A 26219-nucleotide genomic window follows, 5' to 3' on the forward strand; every position below is an offset into this window, starting at 1 on the left:
AGGCTGAGGTTGCAGTGAACCGAAATCGTGCCGTTGCACTCCAGCCTGGGCAACAAGAGCGAAACTCTGTCTCAAAAAAAAGATGGTTAATGTTATCTTCCTAAGTGTTACACTATATTTATATATTTATGAGACATTAAATTGAATTTGTTTCATTTTTTATATGTCTGTTTTGGGATTTTCTACATGTTTAAAAATCAAGTCAAGTTGTTTATTTGGAAGTTGTTTTGTGATATTTTTAGACATTTAATACCCTGAATTCTTTCTGTAGCTTTCAGTGAAAGGTTACAATGACAAGCAGCCAATTTTACTAAAGAAGATTATTGAGAAAATGGCTACCTTTGAGATTGATGAAAAAAGATTTGAAATTATCAAAGAAGCAGTAAGTTTTCTGAACCCTGTTTTTTTATTCATAAGGTAATATTGCTATATTATAAAAAGTTTTCATAATAGTTTTTATAATATAAAAGAAGCAAGGAGGAAAAGAAGAATTCATAACCCTGTTGGATTCATCTCACCTTGTCGTTGCAAAATCCTATACTCCATCCAGAAAGAAATCCTAGTAGACTCTGGGGACACCTGGCCTCTTCTCTGTGGTTGCCAAGAGCTCACTGCAATTCAGAGTTGCAGCTCTGAATTTCAAAGAGAAGCACTTAGTGGCTGTCAGGGCCTCCTTGAATGTTCCATCCCAACCTCTAGTTCAGAAGAACACACAACTCAGCAGACTGAGGTCTACTTTACCGCAAGACCTTGTCACATTAGAGCACACTATTTGGGTTTGACATATCTTCCACTTAAATTCAATTCATGTTTGGCCCAGTAACGGAAGTATGGGATGAACAGCTGCTTCTGAAGCTAAACTATGACCTTTCCTTGTATACCAGAAGAAACTACCATCAGTTTTCAAATAAAGATCCCATATTTTATATGGCTACCTATTTATGTTGCTTGCTTATGGAGACTTTGGGGATGGCTTTATAGCGTAGAACCTAAAGATTCCAAAAGACTTTCCTGAAAACTAGGGATAACTTTCTGAGGGACTAAAGATATCCCATAGTGAAGGCACTTATAGTCCATGTCAGATGCTGAACAAATGTAGCTTGGACAAAGAAAAAGCATGCACTTTTATGTAAAGATCGGAGAGGAATAAACCCCATTCTTAATTATATAACTTCAGAAAGGGGAAAGAAGTGAATATCCTAGTAACACATAGTTTATAGAGAATTGAAATTTGATTATAACTGGACTTTTGAAATGATTTTTAAAAGATTTATAAAATTAATGAACTCATGTCTCCTTCACTAGTATATGCGATCTCTTAACAATTTCCGGGCTGAACAGCCTCACCAGCATGCCATGTACTACCTCCGCTTGCTGATGACTGAAGTGGCCTGGACTAAAGATGAGTTAAAAGAAGCTCTGGATGGTGAGACTTTCTACTTAAAGCTTAATGCTTTCTTCATTTTTTTCCTAAATTCATTTTGGTTTATTCTGATATTGACTGTTTATACTTTTAATAACTTGTAGTTCTATTAAAGCTGGCTGTGCATATGTTTTACAAAAACAGTGGTGGGCAGGATGGCTATAGTTAACAGTAACATATACTTTTAAATAGGTAGGAGGATATTGAACATTCCCAACCCAAACAAATGATAAATAAACTTGAGATGATGGATATGCTTAGTACCCTGATGTGATCACTATACATTGTATGTATATATAATAACATTATTATATACTCTATGAATATTTACAATTATTATTTGTCAATTAAAAATAAAATAAAAAAAACGGTGGTGGCTTTGAAGTGGTTTTTGCATTCAGGCAGGTTAGCCACATTTACTGTTTTCAATATGGACCTACGCCAGTTAATTATTACTATTTTTAGATTTCTGCAGAAGAGCTGGGTGCGATGACACATACCTGTAATCCTAGTACTTTTGGGAGGCGGAGAAAGGAGGATCACTTGATCCCAGGCGTTTGAGACCACCCTGGGCAATATAGTGAGACTCTGTCTCTACAAAAAATAATAAAAATATTAGCTGGATATGGCGGCATACACCTGTGGTCCCACTTACTCAAGAGGCTGTGGTTGAGAGGATTGCTTGCGCCCGGAAAGTTGAGGCTGCAGTGAGCCATGATTACACCACTGCGCTCCAGCTTGGATGACAGAGCAAGACTGTCTCTGCCTCCAAAAAAAAAAAATTTTTCTGCGCATTAAATGCTCTGACCCAAGTACTAACCTTGTTAATATTGAAGGTTTTTTGTTTGTTTGTTTGTTTTTAAAGACAGAGTCTGCCCTGTTGCCCAGGCTGGAGTGCAGTGGTGCAATCTCAGCTCATTGCAACCTCCATCTCCCGGGTTTAAGCAATTTTCCTGCCTCAGCCTCCTGAGTAGCTGGGATTACAGGTATATACCACCATGCCCGGCAAATTTTTTGTATTTTTAGTAGGGATATGGTTTCACCATGTTGGCCAGGCTGGTCTTGAACTCCTGACCTCCGGTGATCCGCCCGCCTTGGCCTCCCAGTGTGCTGGGATTACAGGCATGAGCCACCGCGACCAGCCAATACTGAAGTTTTAAGAAAAGAAAAAGTTAGCTGAACTTCAAAGTCTTAACACACAATGTTCAGGCTTTTTTTTTTTTCCCTTCCTGCTTTAGCATCCTTAGATCAGTTCAGTTAAAAATTGGAAAATGTGAAAGCCTAAAGAGTCATCTTTTGTTGTTTTTTTTTCTAGAATCTTAAGTCTAATTTTCAGGAGTTTGGCTTGAAAATCCAAAATTCTTTGAGAGCAGTGATTATACCTTCCTTCTATACCCCTTTACTTAGTATCTAGTATAATATTATGCCCTCAGTGTGTATATAATGAATGCCTGTTGAATGCAAAGAAATTACTTTCAGGATTTCTTTATTGGAAAAAAATGTAGATTGGTGTCACCCTTCATTATTGTTTTAGATTTTTTACTTCTCAACATTACCTCACCAATTAATCTTTCTTCCTACATGCTCAGCCATAAGCATTAAAATGCAATAAAAAGAATTCTGGGCCGGGCGCCGTGGCTCACACCTGAAATCCCAGCACTCTGGGAAGCTGAGGCAGGCAGATCACGAGGTCAGGAGGTGGAGACCACGGTGAAACCCCATCTCTACTAAAAATACAAAAAATTAGCCAGGCACGGTGGCAGGCACCTGTAGTCCCAGCTACTTGGGAGGCTGAGGCAGGAGAATGGCGTGAACCTGGGAGGCGGGGCTTACAGTGAGCCAAGATCACACCACTGCACTCCAGCCTGGGCAACAGAGCGAGACTCCGTCTCAAAAAAAAAAAAAATTCTGGGCCGGGCACGGTGGCTCATGCTTGTAATCTCAGCAACTTTGGGAGGCTGAGGCGGGTGGATCACGAGGTCAAGAGATGGAGACCGTTCTGGCCAACATGGTGAAACCCATCTGTACTAAAAATACAAAAATTAGCTGGGCGTGGTGGCACATGCCTGTAGTCCCAACTACTTGGTAGGCTGAGGCAGGAGAATCGCTTGAACCTGGAAGGCAGAGGTTGCAGTGAGCCGAGATCATGCCACTGCACTCCAGCCTGGCAACAGAGAGAGATTCCATCTCAAAAAGAAAAAAAAGAATTCTGTTGAATGTTTTAATAACCTTTTATGACAAGTTCTTATACTTATGTAACACTGTGCTTTTGATGTCTTCAGTGACACAAATCGAGCAAAGTACCGAAAGTCATTATTTTGTTGATTGCCTCAGGCATTGGATAGGAGGCTAGATTATAAAAATCATTTACTAGAACAGGTACATTTTTTATCAGGACAGTTAATATGCTTTTCTTTGCAAAATGATTATGGTCATATGCAATTAATAGCAAGAATTATACCTTTTAAAAATACCACACAATTGGCCGGACTCGGTGGCTCACACCTGTAATCCCAGCACTTTGGGAGGCCGAGGCAGGCGGATCACAAGGTCAGGAGATCGAGACCATCCTGGCTAACATGATGAAGCCCCGTCTCTACTAAAACAAAAAACAAAAAATTAGCCAGGCGTGGTGGTGGGCACCTGTAGTCCCAGCTACTCGGGAGGCTGAGGCAGGAGAATGGTGTGAACCTGGGAGGTGGAGCTTGCAGTAAGCCAAGATCGCACCACTATACTCCTGGGCAACAGAGCAAGACTCTGTCTCAAAAAAAAGAAAAAAAAATAGCACACAATTAATTTTAAATGTTTTCCAAAACGAAGCCTACTTTTATAATGATCAAAAAGCAAAGGTTTGAGGGTTTTATTCACCCTTCGTTAGAATCTAGGTCAGATGGCATGTTACTTTTAAGCAAAATAAGCTCTATAGTATCTCAGAGGGATATGAAGGCTTCCTAAAATGGATTTTATAAAGAGAAAAGTCAGTACTTTTTTGGTTTAAATTTTCTGCTCAATTAAATAATTATTCCATTTTGATATATACACTTCTACAATAATCCAAAATGCCAGAATGGCTTAATTTGGAAACAACTCAGTGTGAGAGGCTGCCTTTTGACTCTAAATCATAGAGTCACTCAGTGACTCTAAATCATTCAGCTATCCAGGTGCCAGGGTACGAAGAACTTCAGGGTTCAGTGTGGTCCAGCAGCATTTACTGACTGCCTACCATGCACCCAGCCCAAGACTGCAGGTGCTTGAGATTAAAAAATGATCAATTAAACATGGCAAAACCCCATCTCTACAAAAAATACACAAACTAGCCAGGCGTGATGGTGCATGCCTGTATTCCTAGCTACTCAAGAGGCTAAGGCAGGAGAATCGCTTGAACCCAGGAGGCGGAGGTTGCACCACTGCACTTCAGCCTCGGTGACAGAGCAAGACTCTGTCTCAAAAATAAATAAATAAAAATTAAAAATGATCAATTAGATGGAGTTTCTTTGATCAAGGAGCTCCAGTCTGGTGGTGAAGCATAAATGTAAGTAGATCATTTTAATAGAGAGAGACAAGGGGGTAAGTATTGTGGTGGAAAGCTGCAGAGAGTGCCGAGGGAGCCTAGTGAAGAGGACCCCTAAGGCAGTACAGTGGAGTAGAGTGAACATCCACTTTGGAATTGACCAAGGATCAAATCCCAGCTCTGCAATTTACTAGCTTAATGACTTTGAACAACAAACTTAAATTTTCTTAACTTCATTTTCCTATCTTTAAAGTGGGGATAATAGTACCTACTTTACAGTGTGAAAGATAACATCTGTAAAATTCCTGATCTGTGGTAAGCACTGGTTATTTGCATTCCCATGTTTCTCCTTAAATGTCTGTCACTGATTTTAGCATCCATTGGTAGATCTTGCATGTAGCAGTTATTACTATGGTGTCCTAATGGAGAAGGGACAGCTCTTCCTTACAGAAGGATTACATCAATATATGTAAAAAGAACGAGGGAAATAGAAAAATTGCCATTAGAACTCCATAGTAGTAATTGCTACAGGCAATAACCACCAATGGATGCTAAAATTAGTGGGTCAGATTTAAAGAAAAAGAAAATATTTGTATAATCTCATTTACTTTTCCCAAAATAAATATTTAGTAATTACAAAGGGAAAAATAGGTATAGATGGGCAAGTGGGCTTTTCCAAATTGCATATAGAGCACATATGAGTTATTAGATTATAAACAAAAGAATAAAATAACACATTTACAGTGAGGACATCTGGCAGACACCACCTTAACCAAGTGATCAGTGTTAACATCACTAGTACTACAACATATCAACTTCATGAGTGCCCTGATAGGATGCAGTGAGAAAGGTGCATTACCTTTGTGGTATTCTTTGTAGTAATACAGACATGAAATCTAATCGTGAGAAAACACCAGACAAACCCAATGTGGGACTTCTATAAAATAACTGAACAGTACTCTTCAAAAGTCTTGAGGTCATGAAATACATGGAAAGACGGAGAAACTGTCAGAGATTAGAGGGAACTAAAGACATATGACAGCTAAATGTAATGGAGGGTTGTGGATCAAATCCTGGAATAAAAAAAAGACAAAAATGGGAAAAATCCAAATAAAGTCTGTACTTTAGTTAATAGTATTATACCAATGTTAATTTCTTAGTTTTGATGGTTATGAAAGATGTTAACATTAGGGAAAACTAGGTGAAGTGTTTACAGGAACTCTGTGTACTATTTTTGCAAGTCTTCTGTAAGTCTCAAATTATCTCAAAAAAAAAACCCTCATAGGTAGCGCTCACTATGTCTTCTTACACCTTTGCAGATGTAACCCTTCCTCGCCTTAAGGCCTTCATACCTCAGCTCCTGTCACGGCTGCACATTGAAGCCCTTCTCCATGGAAACATAACAAAGCAGGTGGGTGGTTGAGGTTTTAGCAATCTTTTGTGGATCATTGCAAGATATTTTTTCCCTCTAGTCTTTCTCAAGATTGTTAACCAGCATGGTATGATAAGAAACACATTAGAGTTTACTCAACCCTCTCGCTCTGTGGAGGAAGGTAGAGGGCACAGGGAAAGTAGAATGATGGTGATTAACTGAGGGCCTACTTTCATGGCTGCCTCCTCTGCTGTTTTCTACCTTCTGCAATCATAGGAGGAAATGGGAGTAATTATCCCTACTCTGTATAGGGTGGCATGATTGTATAGTAGATAAGAGCACGTGCTGTAGAATCAGACAGCCTGGATTCAAATCCTGGCTCTGCTATATACATATATATATGTAATCTTTTGAAAATGTCTTAACTCTGTGCTTATCTGTTTTCTGTAAAATTAGAGTTATAATAGCACCTGCATCATGTGTGGTAAGGATTAAATAGTACATGCTAAGTACTTAGCACATGGAAAGCACTACAAAATTTCTGTGGCAGTCTGTCTCAAGATCCCTCAGTCTCTGCTGGGTGCAGTGGCTCACGCCTGTCATCTCAGTAGTTTGGAGGCTGAGGCAAGAGGATTGCTTGAACCCAAGAGTTCGAGAGCAGCCTGGGCAACATAACTCTACAAAAAATTGAAAAACAGCCAGGTGTGGTAGTGCATGCCTGTAGTCCTTGCTACTCAGGAGGCTGAGGCAAGAGGAGCCTAGGAGGTTGAGGCTGCAGTGAGTTATGATTGTGTCACTGCACTCCAGCCTGGGTAACAGAATGAAACCCTGTCTCAAAAAAAAAAAAGAAAAGATCCCTTGATCTCTACCACTCTGCTATACCCCCTCCAGAACAATATGCCCAAGGTCAGATGCTAATAAGTGGCAGAAGCAAGATTCTTACCAAGGTCATTTTACCTACCATAAAGCCTATATTTGCCTCCCTTGCTTTTCTGTGACCCCAGGTGTCTGTAGTCAGGATCATTTCACTTGAGACTATCTTTGGCCGTGCCTTTTTTCCAGCATCAGCATCAGTGTTGATGATTGTTTGGGTGTCTGTTTCTTTCACCACTACCATATTGACTCTATTGCAAAATGACCATACTGACAAATTCAATTTTTATCCATTTGAATAGGATCAAATGTATTTAAGATTTTAGAATCCACTTTTATGATAAACAAAGTTAGTTTATTTCACAAACAAGATATGTTTATGTTTTTGTAATATGCTGGGACATGTTTTTTCCATAGGCTGCATTAGGAATTATGCAGATGGTTGAAGACACCCTCATTGAACATGCTCATACCAAACCTCTCCTTCCAAGTCAGCTGGTTCGGTATAGAGAAGTTCAGCTCCCTGACAGTAAGTAGAGATGTTGTAACTTTGGGAATGGACTGTTTTGACATAACAGTGTGGGTGATTACAGGTGGGCTGAATTTGGTATAGTTTTATGTCAGAGATTTACTTGGGAACCTCTACTGTTTACAGAAGTATGATTAGAGATAGGTAATTCTGCCAAAAAAATTTTTGGTAGGAGGGCCAAAGAAGTAAAATTGGAGATAAGCAATAATTTTGAAGAGAATGATACTGGAATTGGTGGGTACTTGAATGAAGGGGAATTAGGAAGTAAAAATATCACAAAGCTATTGACTACGAGTCATGAAATAAAATACATTTATAAAAATGGAAACTGGAATTATAATATTTAATTGGAAACCCATAGGATTCTTTGGCAGAAATAGTTTTAGGAAACCCACAGGTGCAGATAACATGTAATCATTACAAGTATATTTTTATAAGGGATTAACAAAGACTTTTATTGAATTTATATATTGGGGTTTATAATGTTGGGTTACTTTTACATTAACAGTGGCTTCTTCTGATAAAAACTCATTAAGCATTATTGTCAATATTGCTCAAAACTGTGTAATAGAAGGTATATTAAATGAAGAAAGAGAAGCTTTTTTTGGCCAAGCTTGATTGGCTGTTCCCTATGCATGAACCATCTGTGCTGCCTTTCCCCCCCAGCTATTTTATCCTCCCAAAATGGTGTTTTCCTTTCCCCCTTCTTCCCATGGGCCAGTGCCTACATCCTACTCCTTCCAGGCCTATTTTTATAAGCTACTTATTCCACCAAACTTTTTCTAAAACTCCCAGTTAGAAATAATCACATCTACCTCTGGACTTGCAGCACAATTTTTCTGAACCTCCCTATTCAAGCTACTTAGCACTTCTCTTGTGTTGGGATTGAAGTGCATCTCCATCTTCTTGTTAGACTGTACATTCCTTAAAGCCAAAGTCTGTGTCTGGTTCATTTGAGTAGCTTCTAAAGCAACTAGAACATATTATTACTTCAGGATACCTTTGTTGAATGCTTAGAGATACGTTGAGCCCAGCTCTGCTGTTGTGCATGACCAGTCATCACAGATCTGGTAGTGGTTTATTTCCAACTTTTGCTAGTTTATTCCTCAGTCACTACAACCAGGACAAGACTCTGTATGTGCTGATTCCACTACAATTAGAGAAAGACTCAGGATATTCTGTGCAAGAGCCATAGCAGTTGACTTCAAAGTGAGGCCAGTCTAGAAACAGTATTTCAAAGTGAAATTCATCCTTCTTACTTCTTTTGACTCTACTTCCCTCTTTGTCTCCTTTCCTAGGATCTTAATCTCTTTTGCCTCCTAAGTACCCTCCCAAATTTCTCCATGTTCAAAAATAGCCCAGTTCACATCTCATTCTCAAAATGCTAGGTGGTAGGAAATCATTCTGAATTAGCCAACTGATCAGATGTGAATCTTTAAATAGTTCTTCACTTAACTCTCCATGGAAAGGCACTTACTATTTAAAAATAAAATATTCAGGCCAGGGTGGTGGCTCATGCCTATAATCCCAGCACTTTGGGAGGCCAAGGTAAAAAGATTGCTTGAAGCCAGGAATTTGAGATTAGGCTGGGTAAAATAGTGAGAACTTGTTTCTACAAAAAATTTAAAATAAAAAAAATTAGCTGGGCGTAGAGGCGCACACCTGTAGCTACTTAGGAGGCTGAGGTGGGATGATCGCTTGAGCCCAGGAGGTTGAGGCTGCAATGAGCCATGATTGTGCCACTCCACTCCAGTCTGGGTGCCAGAGTGAGAGACTATCTCAAGTGAAAAGGAAAATTTTCAGGCATTATAAAGGAGATGTTTTATTTATCTTTATTTTTATTATTTTTTGAGACAGAGTCTTACTCTGTCACCCAGGCTGGAGTATAGTGGCGCAATGTCAGCTCACTGCAACCAAGGAGATGTTTTAGAATATATATGAAAAGGGCCAGGCAGCCGGGTGCGGTGGCTCACACCTGTAATCCCAGCACTTTGGGAGGCTGAGGTGGGCGGATCACCTGAGGTCAAGAGTTTGAGACCAGCCTGGCCAACGTGGTGAAACCCCGTCTCTACTAAAAATACAAAAATTAGCTGGGCATAGTGGCAGGCACCTGTAATCCCGGCTACTCAGGAGGCTGAGGTAGGAGAGTTGCTTGAACCCAGGAGATGGAGGTTGCAGTGAGCCGAGATTGCACCACTGCACTCCAGCCTGGGTGACAGAGCGAGACTCTGTCTCAAAAAAAAAGAAAAGAAAAGGACCAGGCGTGGTGGCCCATGTCTGTAATCCCAGCATTTTGGGAGGCCAAAGCAGGCGGATCACCTGAGGTCAGGAGTTCAAGACCAGCCTGGCCAACATGGCAAAACCCCGTATCTACCAAAAATAGAAAAATTAGCCAGGTGTGGTGGTACATGCCTATAGTCCCAGCTACTCAGGAGGCTGAGGCAGGAGAATTGCTTGAACCCAGTAGGCGGAGGTTGCAGTGAGCTGAGATGGCACCACTTCACTCCAGCCTGGGTGACAGAGCAAGACTTTGTCTCAAAAAAAAAAAAAAAAAAAGTGTGAAAAGGCTTAGAAGGATGTGAGGTGGGTAAGGGAGAGAGGCGTACAGGCCACATTCCTCTCTCTCTGCTTTTTTTTTTTTTTTTTTTTTTTGAGACAGGGTCTCACTCTGTGTCTTGGTTTGGAGTGCAGTGGTATAGTCACAGCTCACTGCAGCCTCAAACTCCTGGGGTCAAGTGATCCTCCCGCCTCAGCCTCCCAAGTAGCTGGGACTATAAATGTGAGCCATGGCGCTGGCTCCCCTCCTTCTGATGAGAGGGAACTTAGCACTGCCAATTTATAATCAGTAAGTTTGACTGTTGGTCAAAGTTGGACATGATCAGAAAAGTGAAATCAATGAAATACAACTCCAGGCTTCTCTACCTCCCTTTTCTATTAATGTCTAAATTATCATCTGTAAGTGTGGGCAGACATAGCATTGACTTTATTAAACCCCAAATAAGTTTTTGAACTTGCTGCTGTCTTTTTGAAACTTCCTAGGAGGATGGTTTGTTTATCAGCAGAGAAATGAAGTTCACAATAACTGTGGCATCGAGATATACTACCAAACAGACATGCAAAGCACCTCAGAGAATATGTTTCTGGAGCTCTTCTGTCAGATTATCTCGGAACCTTGCTTCAACACCCTGCGCACCAAGGAGCAGCTGGGTGAGAAGAAAGTGGGGAAATAGCAGGATACTGTAGACTTCGATGAATTATATTCCCTGTAAAACATTTTCCACATTTTCACCTGACACTGTGTATCAGGCATGCTCTACTTAGAGAGACTTGAGAAAACCTTATTACAGAGAATCCACTTCTAAAAGATAAGCAATCACTATCTTATGGACATTAAAGCAATTCTTTATGAGATGATATTGTATATTACATACATGTCAGTAAAGAGGGCATTTTAGGTGGGGGAAAAGGTATAACTAAGGACAAGTTTATGGGTAGCAAGATGAGAAACAAGCCATCCAGAGGAGCTTAGATTCACTAAAGCTTGAGTTCCTTGAGGGCAGGTATTATCTCCATTCATCTTTATATCCCAAGCCTGGGACATACAGAAGGCACTCAGCAAGTGTTTGCAGTTTTAGATACTGTTAAAAATCTTGAGGTACTGGCAGATTTGATCAATGAGGAAAGAAGCTCAAAGAAGCCCCGGTAATGACAGAAAGGAACCAGTGAAAAAAGGATGAGTCTGTCCAAGTACCCATCATTGTTTAAATACTCATTGTGCTAGGTGCTGGACATGGAAAATGGATGCTCTGGATGGTCCTTCCTTTCAAGGAGCTCACAGTCAAATCAGGCAGGCCTGTAAGGGAATAATTTTAGTACAGCATGGTAAATGTTATTATAAGAGCTCAAACTGTTGGCCGGGCACGGTGGCTCATGCCTGTAATCCCAGCACTTTGGGAGGCTGAGGCGGGTGGATCACCTGAGGTCAGGAGTTCAAGACCAGACTGGCCAACATGGTGAGACACCATCTCTACTAAAAATACAAAAATTAGCTGGGCGTGTTGGTGCATGCCTGTAATCCCAGCTACTCGGGAGGCCGAGGCAGAGAATCACTTGAACCCGGGAGGCAGAGTTTGCAGTGAGCAGAGATCGCGCCACTGCGCTCCAGCTTGGGTGACAGAGCGAGACTCCATCTCAAAGAAAATCGAACTATGAATGGCTATGTTGAAGATAAAAACTTCCTCAGAAGTGAGACCCAGAGGCACCACAGCTGTTGGAGGTGGTGGATCAAGGCAGGGCAGCTGAAGGAGATAAGCCAAGAGCTTGGTTTTGAAAAGGTGTTGAAGGGAGGTAGTGCACGGCCTCATGAGATAACATGGAAGTATGACTTTTAGTTAGCTTGATCTCTAGAGAGTTGCATTCTGAATTAATTGGTTCAGGAATAGATTATCTAACAAGAAATACAGTAGGAGAGCCAGGTTCATAGGCGGAACTTGGATGTTAAAGGAAACACAGCTAGGACTGTGACTAAGGGATGAAAAGGAGTCCAGCATTTTATAGTCTGGAAGTAACTTTAGCATAGATTGAAGAGGATTAACTAGCAGAGAGTGAGGAGTGACAAGATGGGAGTTTGAATAATGAATAGGACTTTTTTCCTAAGAAGAAGAAAAAGTCATCTCCAACTCTGTAATTCTTCAGAGAGCTCTTCTACTCTGTCCTTAGGAACTGAAACCATCTTAAGTGCTCATATTTCTTTAAGAGGTGAATAATCTAAAACCTTAAACTAGATTTTATTTGCTTAGACAGGTTAGTTTTTGAAGGATTAAAAATGACCCAGGTTTCAAATGCCAAGGTCATGACTGGCTGATGTCTGTGTTTCAGGCTATATCGTCTTCAGCGGGCCACGTCGAGCCAATGGCATACAGGGCTTGAGATTCATCATCCAGTCAGAAAAGCCACCTCACTACCTAGAAAGCAGAGTGGAAGCTTTCTTAATTACCATGGAAAAGTCCATAGAGGACATGACAGAAGAGGCCTTCCAAAAACACATTCAAGCATTAGCAATTCGTCGACTAGACAAACCAAAGAAGCTGTCTGCTGAGTGTGCTAAATATTGGGGAGAAATCATCTCCCAGCAATATAATTTTGACAGAGGTAAGGTAAAATTAGGGCCCCAACATTTATGGCATTCAAGTAACATTTGATTAAGGCCATTCTACAAAATGGTATTCATTTTGTAGGTGATATTCCATTACTTATTTGGGGAGTTGGGGTGGGGGGATGGCTGGCACTTCTAAAGAACTGTTACTTAATTTAACTCCAATTTTCTATTAGAAACCTTATCTCTTTTTTTTCCTCCAAACCTAGACCTGGATCTACCCATATCTCACAATAAAGTATTAATAATAATTCAATTTCACATTTTTGTTTCATCAGTGTATCCTGAGATTCCGATCACAGATACCTAAGTATCTATTTCCCATAATATTAAAAAAATGAGATAATACCAGATTGAACCTCTTTGAGGCAAATGCTGCCCTTGAGGCACAGGAGTTTAAACATTTGCGTGTAGGGAATCTCCAAAGGTTTTTCACTCCTTTCAGATTTGGGAGAGCTGTGATTCTTGAAGTCTCCTGTCTTGAATCAGCTTCCTTTCACCTTGCTTCTAGAGCATCAATTAACAATGGATTGTGCTAAGCTGTACTAGAGGTTAGGGGATGTGGGTTGTGTTCTTATTCTGACACCAACAAGCTAAAAATCTTGGTCAAGACACCTTTTTTGGACCTCAGTTTCCTTACCCATAATTTTTCTTTTTGTTTTGTTCTTTCAGACAGTATCTCATTCTGTCAGCCAGGCTTGAGTACAGTGTGTCATCATAGCTCACCGGAGCCTTGAATTCCTAGGCTCAAGCGATTCTCCTGCCTCAGACTCCCAAAGTGCTGGGATTGCAGGCATGAGCCACCACGTCCAGCCTACCTATAATTTATCTAGCAGTTGGATTCACTATTAATGATAATACTCTCTCTCATTTATTGAGCATTTACCATGTACCTAGCAGTGTTATTGTCATATATCTTTTTCCTAATTCTCACTGCAGCCCTTATTAAGTAGTTATTATCCCCAATTTCCAGATGAGGAAACTGAGGCTCAGAAAAGTTGAGATGACTGGCCAAGATCGAAAAGCTCATAACCAGAGAGCCAGGATATGAATCTAGGCTGGCCTGGCTCCTGAGCCAAGGCTCTTTCCCATTGCACTACATCCACTTATTATTATTATTATTTTTAAGATTGAGTTTCGCTCTTGTTGCCCAGGCTGGAGTGCAACGGCACAATCTTCGGCTCACTGCAACCTCCGCCTCCCGGGTTCAAGCGATTCTCCTGCCTCAGCCTCCCAAGTAGCTGGGATTACAGGCATGTGCCACCATTTTGTATTTTTAGTAGAGACGAGGTTTCTCCATGTCGGTCAGGGTGATCTCGAACTCTCAACCTTAGGTAATCCCCCCGCCTCAGCCTCCCAAAATGCTGGGATTACAGGTGTGAGCCACCATACCTGGCCTTTTTTTTTTAGAGAGTTTTGCTCTGTCGCCCGGGCTGTAGTGCAGTGATGTGATCTTGGCTCACTGCAACCTCTGCTTCCCAGGTTCAGGTGATTCTCATGTCTCAGCCTCTCCCGAGTAGCTAGGTCTACAGGCACACTCCACTATGCCTGGCTAATTTTTATATTTTTAGTAGAGATGGGGTTTCACCATGTTGGCCAGGCTGTTCTCAAACTCCTGGCCTTGAGTGATCCACCCACCTTGGCCTCCCAAAGTGCTGGGATTACAGGCATGAGCCACTGTGCCCAGCCAGCATCCACTTACTTTTACTTAAAATCAAAGCAAATGGTCACGTAAAAATGTGGATGCTTGGCCAGGTGCAATGGCTCACGCCTGTAATCCCAACACTTTGGGAGTGCAAGGCGGGCAGATCACGAGTTAGGAGATCAAGACCATCCTGGCTAACACAGTGAAACCCCTTATCTACTAAAAATACAAAAAAAAAAAAAAAAAAAAAAGCTGGGCATGGTAGCAGGCGCCTGTAGTCCCAGCTACTTGAGAGGCTGAGGCAGGAGAATGGAGAATGGCGTGAACCCGGGAGGCGGAGCTTACAGTGAGCCGAGATCGCGCCACTGCACAACAGCCTGGGTGACAGAGCAAGACTCCGTCTCAAAAAAGAAAAAAAAATGTGGATACTTGGCCAGACGCAATGGCTCATGCCTATAATCCCAGCACTTTGGGAGGCTGAGGTAGACAGATCACTTGAGGTCAGGAATTCAAGACCAGCCTAGCCAATATGGCGAAACCCCATCTCTACTGAAAATATAAAAATTACCCGGACGTGTTGGCTTGCGCCTGTAATCCCAACTACTCAGGAGGCTTAAGGCAGGAGAATCACTTGAACCCAGGAGGCAGAGGTTGCAGTGAGCCGAGATCGAGCCACTGCACTCCAGCGTGGGTGACAGAGTGAAACTCTGTCTCAAAAAAAAATATATGGATACTTAAGAGTCTTGGAGTGAAGTATATTGTCATTTAGTGTACTGTTCTGGGCTGCTTCATATGGAAATGTTAGTAAAATATTGTTTGATTACTTTTTCAGATAACACTGAAGTTGCATATTTAAAGACACTTACCAAGGAAGATATCATCAAATTCTACAAGGTAAGTCAAATTCATATATTTAGATTTTGACCGATAAGAAAGTATTATAGGGCTGGGTATGGAGGCCTACACCTGTAATCCCAGCACTTTGGGAGGCCAAGGCGGAAGGATCACTTGAGGTCAGGAGTTAAAGACCAGCCTGGCCAACATGGTGAAACCCCATTTATACTAAAAATACAAAAATTAGCTGGGTGTAGTGGCATACGCCTGTAATCCCAGCTACTCAGGAGGCTGAAGCATGAGAATCGCTTGAACCTGGGAGGCAGAGGTTGCAGTGAGTGGAGATCGTGCCACTGCACTCCAGTCTGGGTGACAGAGTGAAACTATGCCTCAAAAAAACCAAAACACCTATTGTATGTGCTATATTGTGTGTTGCTGCTTTGAAGCCATTCAGGCTGGATTTATGTTTTTGTGGATTCAAGTTTTTTGACACAAACACTTAATGACTTTTAGAATAAAGATAGTTTTTATTGAACCAAGTACTGTTTTCCTCTCCCTCTAAACCAAGTTTGCCGGACCTGCAGCCTGCGGGCCACACGCAGCCCACATTATGAGATATTTTGCAAATTTTTTTTTCTCTTAGCTTGTCAGCTGTTGTTAGTGTATTTTATGTGTGGCCCATGACAATTCTTTTTCCAGTGTGGCCCAAGGAAGCCAAAATATTGACCCATGCTCTAAACCAAGGACTGTGACAGCCCTTCCTGACTTCCAGATCTACCTTTTTAGGCCCCTTTCAGTTTCTTCTCTCTGTTCTCCACCCTACTCTGCAAAGAATATTGCTGAGCTTGTTTGGTGGGAAGGAAGAACAAAGAAAACAAAAGAACTTGAGAATCAGATTATTTTCCAAGCTCTGACAACTATAAATTGTCTTCGCCCATTTAGGTGCCACTGTGGCTGCTTTTTAAAATAAATGATTACTCACCTTTGAATTGTGGTCAGAGATATTATAAGTTTTACATGCTTGTGCTCATTTAGGAAGTTTATCAAAAGGAAAGGGAGGCACCACCATTAAAGTCTTCCCAGCAAGCTTTAAGAGATTCACACTGGCTGGGCGTGGTGGCTCACGTCTGTAATCCCAGCACTTTGGGAGGCCAAAGTGAGTGAATCATGAGGTTAGGAGTTCAAGACCAGCCTGGCCAATATAGTGAAACCCTGTCTCTACTAAAAAAAATTAGCCGGGCGTGGTGGCGGGTGCCTGTAATCCCAGCTACTTGGGAGACTGAGGCAGGAGAATCACTTGAACCCGGGAGGCGGAGGTTGCAGCGAGCTGAGATCGCACCACTGCACACCAGCCCGGGCGACAGTGCGAGACTCCATCTCAAAAAAGGGTGCACACCATCTAAATCTTCCCCTCTATAAAAATTCTAAGAAGGATAGCAAAATTTCCATTAAGTAGATATATTAATGTGTAATAAGTATGCTAAATGCAAAAACTCAAAATTTATGCTGCAATGGAATTGCACCTAAAGTGTTACATATGTTTTTTGTAATATATTGGGGCCTCTAGTTTGTGTAAAATACTTTTATGCCTATTTTTCAAAATAAGGGGCAAAATTATACTCTGTGATTACCATGGTACCCTAGAATTGTCCCTTATTGTTCTAGCCATTTCTGGTTTGTATCTGTCATTAGGTTGTTTGGTCGGGGACTCAGTCCTGCCCTGTGCCCACATCCTTTTAGAGAGATACTCTACTTTACAGTATTTTTTTCTAGGGATGTATTATAGCTACCAGCACAGGAGTCAGTGTTTACAGTTCTCATTAGAATTACTTTGTGAAGTTAGTGGTACAATGAGGCCTGATCACATTTTTTCCTGTACTAGGGTTTCTAATGTTTATTTAATTCACCACTCCTAGTGCTGAGTGAGAGGGTAAGGAAATAGTAACAGTCTTTGACCCAAAGGTGCTGATAGTTTCTTTGAGGAAAATGGTGATTTTGTGTCATCCATGAGTTGCCTACACCTCTCCCCGCAACTCTTCTGCAAAATTATTAAGGCTGTATGCAAACAAGTATTAATATAATATAGCTGGTATCACCTTAACAATAAGAAAAGGAGACTATAGTTTCAGAATTGAGCAGCAAAAGCCAGTATTTTGAATGCACCTTTTTCAGCAATGAGATTTGACCCATTTTGGCTACAAAAATGGATGGCTGGACAAATGATTTTCTTTACCTCATGGCTTCCTTTGCATTGTATAGAGAAAGAAAAGAGTCTCATCTAAATTACTCTTGCTCTTTTGCAATAATAGCCTATAGTCCCAGCTGCTGGGGAGGCTGAGACAGGAAGATCGCTAGAGCCCAGGAGTTCAAGACCAACCTTGGAAACATAGCTCGACCCTGTTTGAAAAAAGAGAGGGGCTGGGCGTGGTGGCTCATGCCTGTAATCCCAGCACTTTGGGAGGCTGAGGTGGGCAGATCACGAGGTCAGGAGTTCGAGACCAGCTTGACCAACTTGGTGAAACCCCGTCTCTACTAAAAATACAAAAATTAGCCAGGCGTGGTGACGCACGCCTGTAATCCCAGCTACTCAGGAGGCTGAGGCAGGAGAATCACTTGAACCCAGAAGGCGGAGGTTGCAGTGAGCCGAGATTGCACCACTGCACTCCAGCCTGGGCGACAGAGCGAGACTCGATCTCAAAAAAAAAAAAAAAAAAAAAAGAAACCAGAGAAAGTATTTATAACCAGGCTTAGGCTAAGTCTAGAACAGCATTTCCCTAGCTGTGTTCCGTGGTATGCAAGATATTAATAGGGGTACCTAGGAAAAGGGTTTCATGACCATACAAGTTTGAGAAAGACTATTCCCATTCTTAGAGAATCAGAGTGTACTGGTATTTTAGAAATTATAAGAAGGCCGTCAGAGAAATGCAAATCAAAACCACAGTGAGATACCATCTCACACCAGTTAGAATGGCCATCATTAAAAAGTCAGGAAACAACAGGTGCTGGAGAGGATGTGGAGAAATAGGAACACTTTTACACTGTTGGTGGGACTGTAAACTAGTTCAACCGTTGTGGAAGTCAGTGTGGCGATTCCTCAGGGATCTAGAACTAGAAATACCATTTGACCCAGCCATCCCATTACTGGGTATATACCCAAAGGACTATATATCATGCTGCTATAAAGACACATGCACACATATGTTTATTGCGGCACTATTCACAATAGCAAAGAGTTGGAACCAACCCAAATGTCCAACAACGATAGACTGGATTAAGAAAATGTGGCACATATACACCATGGAATACTATGCAGCCATAAAAAATGATGAGTTCATGTCCTTTGTAGGGACATGGATGAAACTGGAAAACATCATTCTCAGTAAACTGTTGAAAGGACAAAAAACCAAACACCGCATGTTCTCACTCATAGGTGGGAATTGAACAATGAGAACTCATGGACACAGGAAGGGGAACATCACACTCCGGGGACTGTTGTGGGGTGGGGGGAGCGGGGAGGGACAGCATTAGGAGATATACCTAATGCTAAATGACGAGTTGATGGGTGCAGCAAAACAACATGGCACATGGATACATATGTAACGGACCTGCACGTTGTGCACATGTACCCTAAAACCTAAAGTACAATAAAAAAAAAAAAAGTCCCACAATAAAGACTTTAGCCTGCATTTATTGAATTTTGACTAACATTTTCTAAACTGATTTCACCATGCATCCTTTTTTACACAGAATACCTATAAATATCTCCCAGGACTGTAGTGTTCCTTAGAACATATTAATAGTTTGCAAGAAGGTACAGTCGTTTGTTTTTAGAAAAATGAGGATTGTCCAGAGTTGGTCAGAAAATTGGGAACAATCTGAAACTGGAGAGGGTGTTCTGCTCTCTGCTGATGTGGGTAGAAAAGGGGGTAATGAAGGTTTGGGTGACAAGAGATGGAGAAGAGATCTTTGGAAGCAAACTTTTTACTCCAGTAAGATGAAGTTCTTAGAAGAGGTACTACATGTTAATAGAGGCAGACCTGGGCTGAGCTCCTGGAAAGAGGCTGGAGAGATCAGAGCAGGCCTGTGAGAATCTGGGCTGTTTTGCCTGCTGGCGGAGAGTAGAGTGGGGAGCCACGGGCAGGTTTGCTGTGCAACATCAGCAGGGCTTCCTTGCAGTCACACAGGACTAGGCTTATTAGTAACTGCCCAGCTACTAATAACTAGTAACTGCCCAGCTACTAATAACTAGTAACTGCCCAGCTAATAACTAGTAACTGCCCAGCTACTAATAACTAGTAACTGCCCAGTTAATAATAACTAATGACAGTTATTAGTAAATAACTGTTGAGTGGATTTGGTTTGGCTGATGATTTCTCTCCTCTAAGGATATGAAACGTTGCTTGTGGCTAAGGCATCAGAGGAACTTTGTCACAATTTTGCACCCCTTTAGAAAAGACAGTAGGCCGGGCGCGGTGGCTCATGCTTGTAATCCCAGCACTTTGGGAGGCTGAGGCGGGTGGATCACGAGGTCAGGAGATCGAGACCACGGTGAAACCCCGTCTCTACTAAAAATACAAAAAATTAGCCGGGCGTGGTGGTGGGCGCCTGTAGTCCCAGCTACTCGGAGAGGCTGAGGCAGGAGAATGGCGTGAACCTGGGAGGTGGAGCTAGCAGTGAGCCGAGATCGCGCCACTGCACTCTAGCCTGGGTGACAGAGCGAGACTCCATCTCAAGAAAAAAAAAAAGAAAAGACAGTAAAAGTCTGCTGTTAAGGGAAAGGTTGGGACATACTTCCCCACCTGCCAACCTAGCACTGCTGGCATTCATAGTAGTAACTAAGGGGAATCCCTCCAAGCAGCATGGTGGAATGGAGAGAGCAAGCAGACTCTAGTTTCTGACACCATCACCTATGAACTGTGTGACCCATGTAATTCATGTAAGCTGCTGTGTCTTAGAGTCCATGCCTCTAAAGTAAGAATCATCATGACGCTTAGTTCACAGAGAATTAAGTGAGCTGGCATAGGAGAGTGCCTGATACAACGCGGGACTCAGTAATTGTTAGTTTCCTTTCTCTTTTGGTAGATGAACCACAGTGTACAAGCAGAGTCTGAGAAGGTTCTTAGAGGAGCAGGTGTTGTGCTTGTCCCTGACTAAGCTCAGACCATTGTCTCTGTAGACACTAAAGATCACCAAGTGCAGCCCTGCACAGCCTATCCCAGTGAGTACTAGGCTAGGTTTTTAATCCTAGCTCAGGCACTTATTAGCTGTAGGAGTTTGAGCAGTTTTTTAATCTCCTTGGATTCAGTTTTCTCATCTGTAAAATTGGGTTAAGAATAATTCTTTCCTTAGAGTAAGAAAAGGAAAGGGAAAAAAAAAGAATAATTCTTGCCTGCCTTGCTAAATCTTTGTGGAGCTTAAATAAAATAATGTGAGGGGAAAGAAAGGGAAGTATCTTTTCTTTTTCTTTTTCTTTTCTTTCTTTTCTTTTCTTTTTTTTTTTTTGAGACAGAGTGTTGCTCTGTCACCCAGGCTAGAGTGCAGTGGCGTGATCTCGGCTCACGGCACATGGCATACTTGCTTCCTCGTGTCAGGCAATCCTCCCACCTCAGCCTCCCAAGTATCTGGGATTACAAGCATGTGCCACCACATTTGGCTAATTGTTGTATTTTTGGTAAAGACAGGGTTTCACTATGTTGGCCAAACTGGTCTGGAACTCCTGACCTCAAGTGATCCACCTGCCTCGGCCTCCCAAAGTGCTGGGATTACAGGCATGAGCCACTGCACCCGGCCAGAAAGGGAAGCATCTTTTCTATATCTGACTGTGTGATAGCTGATTCTTCATAGTCATCAGAGAACACCTCATTGTAAGTTCTTCAGTGGAGCAAAAGGGTGACCCTGCTCTTCTTTCTGCCTAGGAAATGTTGGCAGTAGATGCCCCAAGGAGACATAAGGTATCCGTCCATGTTCTTGCCAGGGAAATGGATTCTTGTAAGTATTAAATGTTGCCTTTTTAGGCTCATGTTGAGCCATCTGATGGTTGGCCTTTGTCATAGCTACATGCCTTATAGAACACCAGAAAGAGGGAGAGAATGGAAACTGGAGATAAGGTCTGCAGATATAAGGGGAAAAGAGAAATGAGGCAATGAAGGAGAGAGGCAATACCAGGTGATAGATTGCTGAAGTAGCCACAGCATCACAGGAAAACACAGCTGCTTGCTGTTGGGCGTCTCCAAAGAGGCTGCATGAACCACTGCATGTGGGGAGTATGGGTAAGCAAGTTAACTTCCCAGTCCTTCTTGTTTCCTGGCTTTTACTGGCCAAAGTTTGTCCTGTGGCCATTAACTCCCCTTTCTGGGCGGTTTTACTAGGTCCTTCTGGGTGGCCAGAAAGTCACATTAGACCTGGCCCCTAAAACTGCTGTGGCCAAAGTTTTATGACCTCAGGAATATCATGAGCCATCACTGGGTGGCTCTGGATAGAAGGCAGGACAAGTACTTAAGGCCTTGGGTAGCAGGCAACCTTGAGAGGATCTGAGAAGTATATGAACGGGGCTGGTGCAGTGTTTTTAATTAACTGAGTCTGGTTTAGTTTTTTTTAATTGTTCTTTTGTGATAGTATCAGTAAGTACAAAGTATTAAACCTTTTATTTTCTTATAGGTCCTGTTGTTGGAGAGTTCCCATGTCAAAATGACATAAATTTGTCACAAGCACCAGCCTTGCCACAAGTAAGAAATATAATGTTATGTTAGATTGCACTGACAGAAGACTTTCTATTTAGAAGAAGCAGCTTGTTTTTTGTTTGTTTGTTTGTTTGTTGGTTTGTTTGTTTTGAGATAGAATCTCACTCTGTCGCCCAGGCTGGAGTGTAGTGACGCAATCTCGGCTCACTGCAAGCTCCGCCTCCCGGGTTCACGCCATTCTCCTGCCTCAGCCTCCCGAGTAGCTGGGACTACAGGTGCCCGCCACCACGCCCAGTTAATTTTTTGTATTTTTAGTAGAGACAGGGTTTCACTGTGTTAGCCAGGATGGTCTCGATCTCCTGACCTCGTGATCTGCCCGCCTCGGCCTCCCAAAGTGCTGGGATTACAGGCGTGAGCCACCGTGCCCGGCTTGTTTTTTTTTTTTTTTTGAAATGGAGTCTCACTCAGTCACCCAGGCTGGAGTGCAGTGGTGTGATCTCAGCTTACTACAACCTCCACCTCTTGGGTTCAAGCGATTATCCTGCCTCAGCCTCTTGAGTAGCTGGGATTACAGGCACACGCCACCACGCCCAGCTAGTTTTTGTATTTTTAGTGGAGATGGGGTTTCACCATGTTGGCCAGGCTGGTCTCAAACTACTGACCTCAAGTGATCCACCCGCCTCGGCCTCCCAGAGTGCTGGGATTACAGGCATGAGACACCGTGCCCAGCCAGAAGAAGCTTGTTCATTGGGAACTAAAAGTGATGAACTAAAAGTTTCAGGTCACCAGGTGTTGGAGCTTCTACTTTAGTTCTTCCCTGAACATCTAGTCACTCAGCCTCTACCCTTGTCTGCCTTTGCCTCCTGTTTGAACAGTTGTGTTATTTTGCAATGAATCATTTCTGGCCACATCTGTTCCCAGCACTGAATATTGGAGAGAGACTTCTTAGTCTCTCCCATGTTACCTGCGTATTTTAATCATCTAGAAGGATTGACATTCACTTGCAAGAGGAGGAAACTGGCAGTGTAACTAGGCTTTTTGTGGGTGGGCACACCAGCCTCTGCTACTCTGCTGAAGCCTTGATGCAAAGCCTCTAAGTCCCTGGTGAGCCAGCCCTTGTTTGCCCAGAGGAAAACCAAAAGGACTAAGGACACTTACCATAGGTTTTTACAGACCAATTCATGACCCTCCAGACCTACTGATCCAGAAGAAAGGTCAGCAGATCATGATACATGGGTTATTAGGTAGAGCGGCCTCAGGCCAAAACAAAAAACCAGTACATTGAGTAGAACTGAGGTGTGCTCCCAGTGTCTCCCAAAAAAAGTCGATGTCCTTATTCTGATGTTTAGGTTAAATACACTAAAAGGAAACTTTTTTCTTTGCAGCCTGAAGTGATTCAGAACATGACCGAATTCAAGCGTGGTCTGCCACTGTTTCCCCTTGTGAAACCTCATATTAACTTCATGGCTGCAAAACTCTGAAGATTCCCCACGCATGGGAAAGTGCAAGTGGATGCATTCCTGAGTCTTCCAGAGCCTAGGAAAATCATCTTGGCCACTTTAATAGTTTCTGATTCACTATTAGAGAAACAAAAAAAGTTGTCAAATGTCATTATGTAGAAATATTATAAATCCAAAGTAATTAAATTACAAAATCTTATAGATGTAGAATATTTTTTAAATACATGCCTCTTAAATATTTTAAAATTTTTCTTTGGATTACTGAGAGAAATTTCCCCAATATAACAATGCTTAAAATGAATGATATTCCTATAGAATCTTCCTTCCCTATTCTGTAAAATAGTCACTTGTCCGAAGAAAGTAAAAGTTAGCTCTTTTCTAAAAGCCTCCTAGGTTGACATAGAAGGCTTCACAACATTTAGAAAGGTAATAACTTTTTAAAAATTGATCCTCAAATTTGCTTTCTACTTGATCATGTAACTCAGTGGAAAACATTACATTTGGCAGATGATAAAGCAATGTAATCTTCTTTTATTAGTGAAATTGCTGGTTATATAAGGCATGGTTTTAATCTTTTTATAAAATTTGAACATTTTTTTATTCCAACTAGTAAAATGCTAGAAAACCCTACTTATTTACAATGCTAGAAATACAGACTTACCTTACATCAATTTTGTCCTAAACCGAATTTCTCAGGATTACTGTGGTTTCTTCCATTCTGATTGAATTATATTGACCTACTTCTTCATAGTTGGTTTGCAATGTTCCATGAGTTTTACTTTTCCTCATCAACATATTGCTTTAACACAACATATTTATTTAACACGTACAAATAGGGTCAACTTCAGATCCTACTGAGTGTGTGACATGCTTTTCCAACATCAGCTTTTTGTAACCACCTATATAAATTTTTATTACAGTGAGATTGCAGTCAGTATGTGAACCAAAATATCTTGCCCCTTTATGAATTTAAAAGGCAGCAAATACAAAGCCACCTTTTTGGAAATATAAAGTAAAGCCTTGCATTCTTATATAGCAGGTCTTCATAAAACTCTAAAATCCCTTATTGCTACCAGTCTAATCTTGCCTTAAATGTTGTTATTTTTTGAATATATAAATATAAGCATATGAACACAGATGATGACTGGAGTGGACTTTTAAAAAAATATTTTTTTCATGAGATACTATTTTAGGTGAAATTGTTACTATAGATTTAACAGCTGTTTTGAAATATTTACTGTTATTAAAACTTGCTTCAAGAGAAATTGTGAATATATTTCCATATACAAGCGCTAGTAACGGTAAGTGGCCCTGTCATCCACTAACTCAGGCAAAGTAAAGAATGGCATTTTTGAAGGACATTTTACCTCCCCATATGATTTGATTGGCTAGGACTTTCTTCTGTAGAGTCATACCTTTTCACATCTTAAGTTTTTACATTTGCCATTTTCCAAATCTCAGTTTGGGGCAAGAACAATATAGTCACAACTATGGGGCTGCTTTCAAAACTGGGGCTCCATTTCTACTGTCAGATCAATGTGGTGCTGTAACCATCTTTTTATCCCTACCTTCAAGAACTTCCTTATATGAAGCCTGTCTTTATCCATCAGAAGGTGTGTGAAATCATCACTTCCTTCTGGTTTTATGCATTTGTAGACTATGCAGCTTTTCATTAAACTGCAAGTATATACAAGACAGATCTAAAATTAGGCCTGAGTGTTCCGATCCACCACTGTACTAGTAAATAAGAATCCACCTACCTTTTATGTGGAAAATTATATGCTATTGAGTAACTTTTAGCTCTTTTTAAAAAAATGGGTGAAATTTAAGAGTCTTTTTTTATGAGAATGACACATGAAGAGATCTGAGAGCAATCTCATGTAGTCTTCCATGAACCTGCAATTGTTGTTTAGTATGCGTCAGCATTTTCCAATTTTCAGGTTGGATCTAGAGCTGCTGTTGATCACTCAGGCATACTAATGGATTCATTTAGATGAGTCCAAGCTGCAGTCCATGAGCAATAACAGACTACCCCAGATACTGCAGTTTACTCAGTGCTTAGTAAATGAGATTTGTGGAACTAAGTTATTAGTTACCTGAGGCTTCTTGAGAAAGTCTTCTTTTTTGACCAGTTGATGTGAAAGAGGGAGCATGTGACACAGCCAGTATGGTGGAGTGCTAGGGTTATCCTGTTTACAATAAATCGCCTGAATTTCACCTCTGGAGTCTGCATTTGTATTATTTTTCCAGTTTTAGTGAAATAGTACAGTGGCCAGTCCTCAGCCTACCTCTCAACATCCCAGTTTGACCAGATTTCTTGCTTTCATTGTTCCTAATGCAGAAAGCAATGAATTATATTAACATTTTAAAAGTATTTCTGGGTAACAATGATTTTTGTCAAATAGAAGACTCAATTTCACAACCTTAAGAATAGATCACTTTTGTAAAACAAGAATCTCAGTATTTGATGTTGGACTCTTTGCTGTAAGTATTGTCACTGACTCCAAACCCAGAAAGATTTGTTCCTGCCCTTACAGGGACGAAAATAAAAAGGATAGAAAAAATATTTCTCTCCTCTACAGTGAGTCCTTACATCTTCTTGCCACATCTCCAGCTGCAGTTTAGGCAGATATCTTGTTCAATCTCTGTCTTCTTGATCCCTGTCAAAATAATTGTTCTACTCATGTAGTGGCCAGCTGGCTCAGGCAGGCATTTCAAGAGGAATCTGCTTGTTCCT

General features: G+C 41.4%; 1 protein-coding gene across 6 annotated transcripts in view; it reads left to right on the top strand.

Annotated features, from left to right (window-relative positions):
- IDE (insulin degrading enzyme) overlaps positions 1-23728 on the top strand; it is a 121013-nt gene extending 97285 nt beyond the window's left edge. For all 6 annotated transcript variants that reach the window (XM_032136691.2, XM_032136698.2, XM_032136705.2 and 3 more), the window contains 10 exons: positions 272-382; positions 1306-1426; positions 6254-6345; positions 7597-7708; positions 10748-10915; positions 12587-12859; positions 15341-15402; positions 21258-21330; positions 22000-22067; positions 23408-23728. In XM_032136691.2, the coding sequence (XP_031992582.1) occupies positions 272-382; positions 1306-1426; positions 6254-6345; positions 7597-7708; positions 10748-10915; positions 12587-12859; positions 15341-15402; positions 21258-21330; positions 22000-22067; positions 23408-23503 (1176 nt within the window). In that variant the 3' untranslated portion in view covers positions 23504-23728. The remainder of the gene's footprint in view (positions 1-271; positions 383-1305; positions 1427-6253; positions 6346-7596; positions 7709-10747; positions 10916-12586; positions 12860-15340; positions 15403-21257; positions 21331-21999; positions 22068-23407) is intronic.
- The last annotated feature ends 2491 nt before the right edge of the window (positions 23729-26219 follow it).

This window comes from Hylobates moloch, unplaced genomic scaffold (genome assembly GCF_009828535.3).
Source record: "Hylobates moloch isolate HMO894 unplaced genomic scaffold, HMol_V3 SCAFFOLD_3, whole genome shotgun sequence".
Taxonomy (NCBI): Eukaryota; Metazoa; Chordata; class Mammalia; order Primates; family Hylobatidae; genus Hylobates; species Hylobates moloch.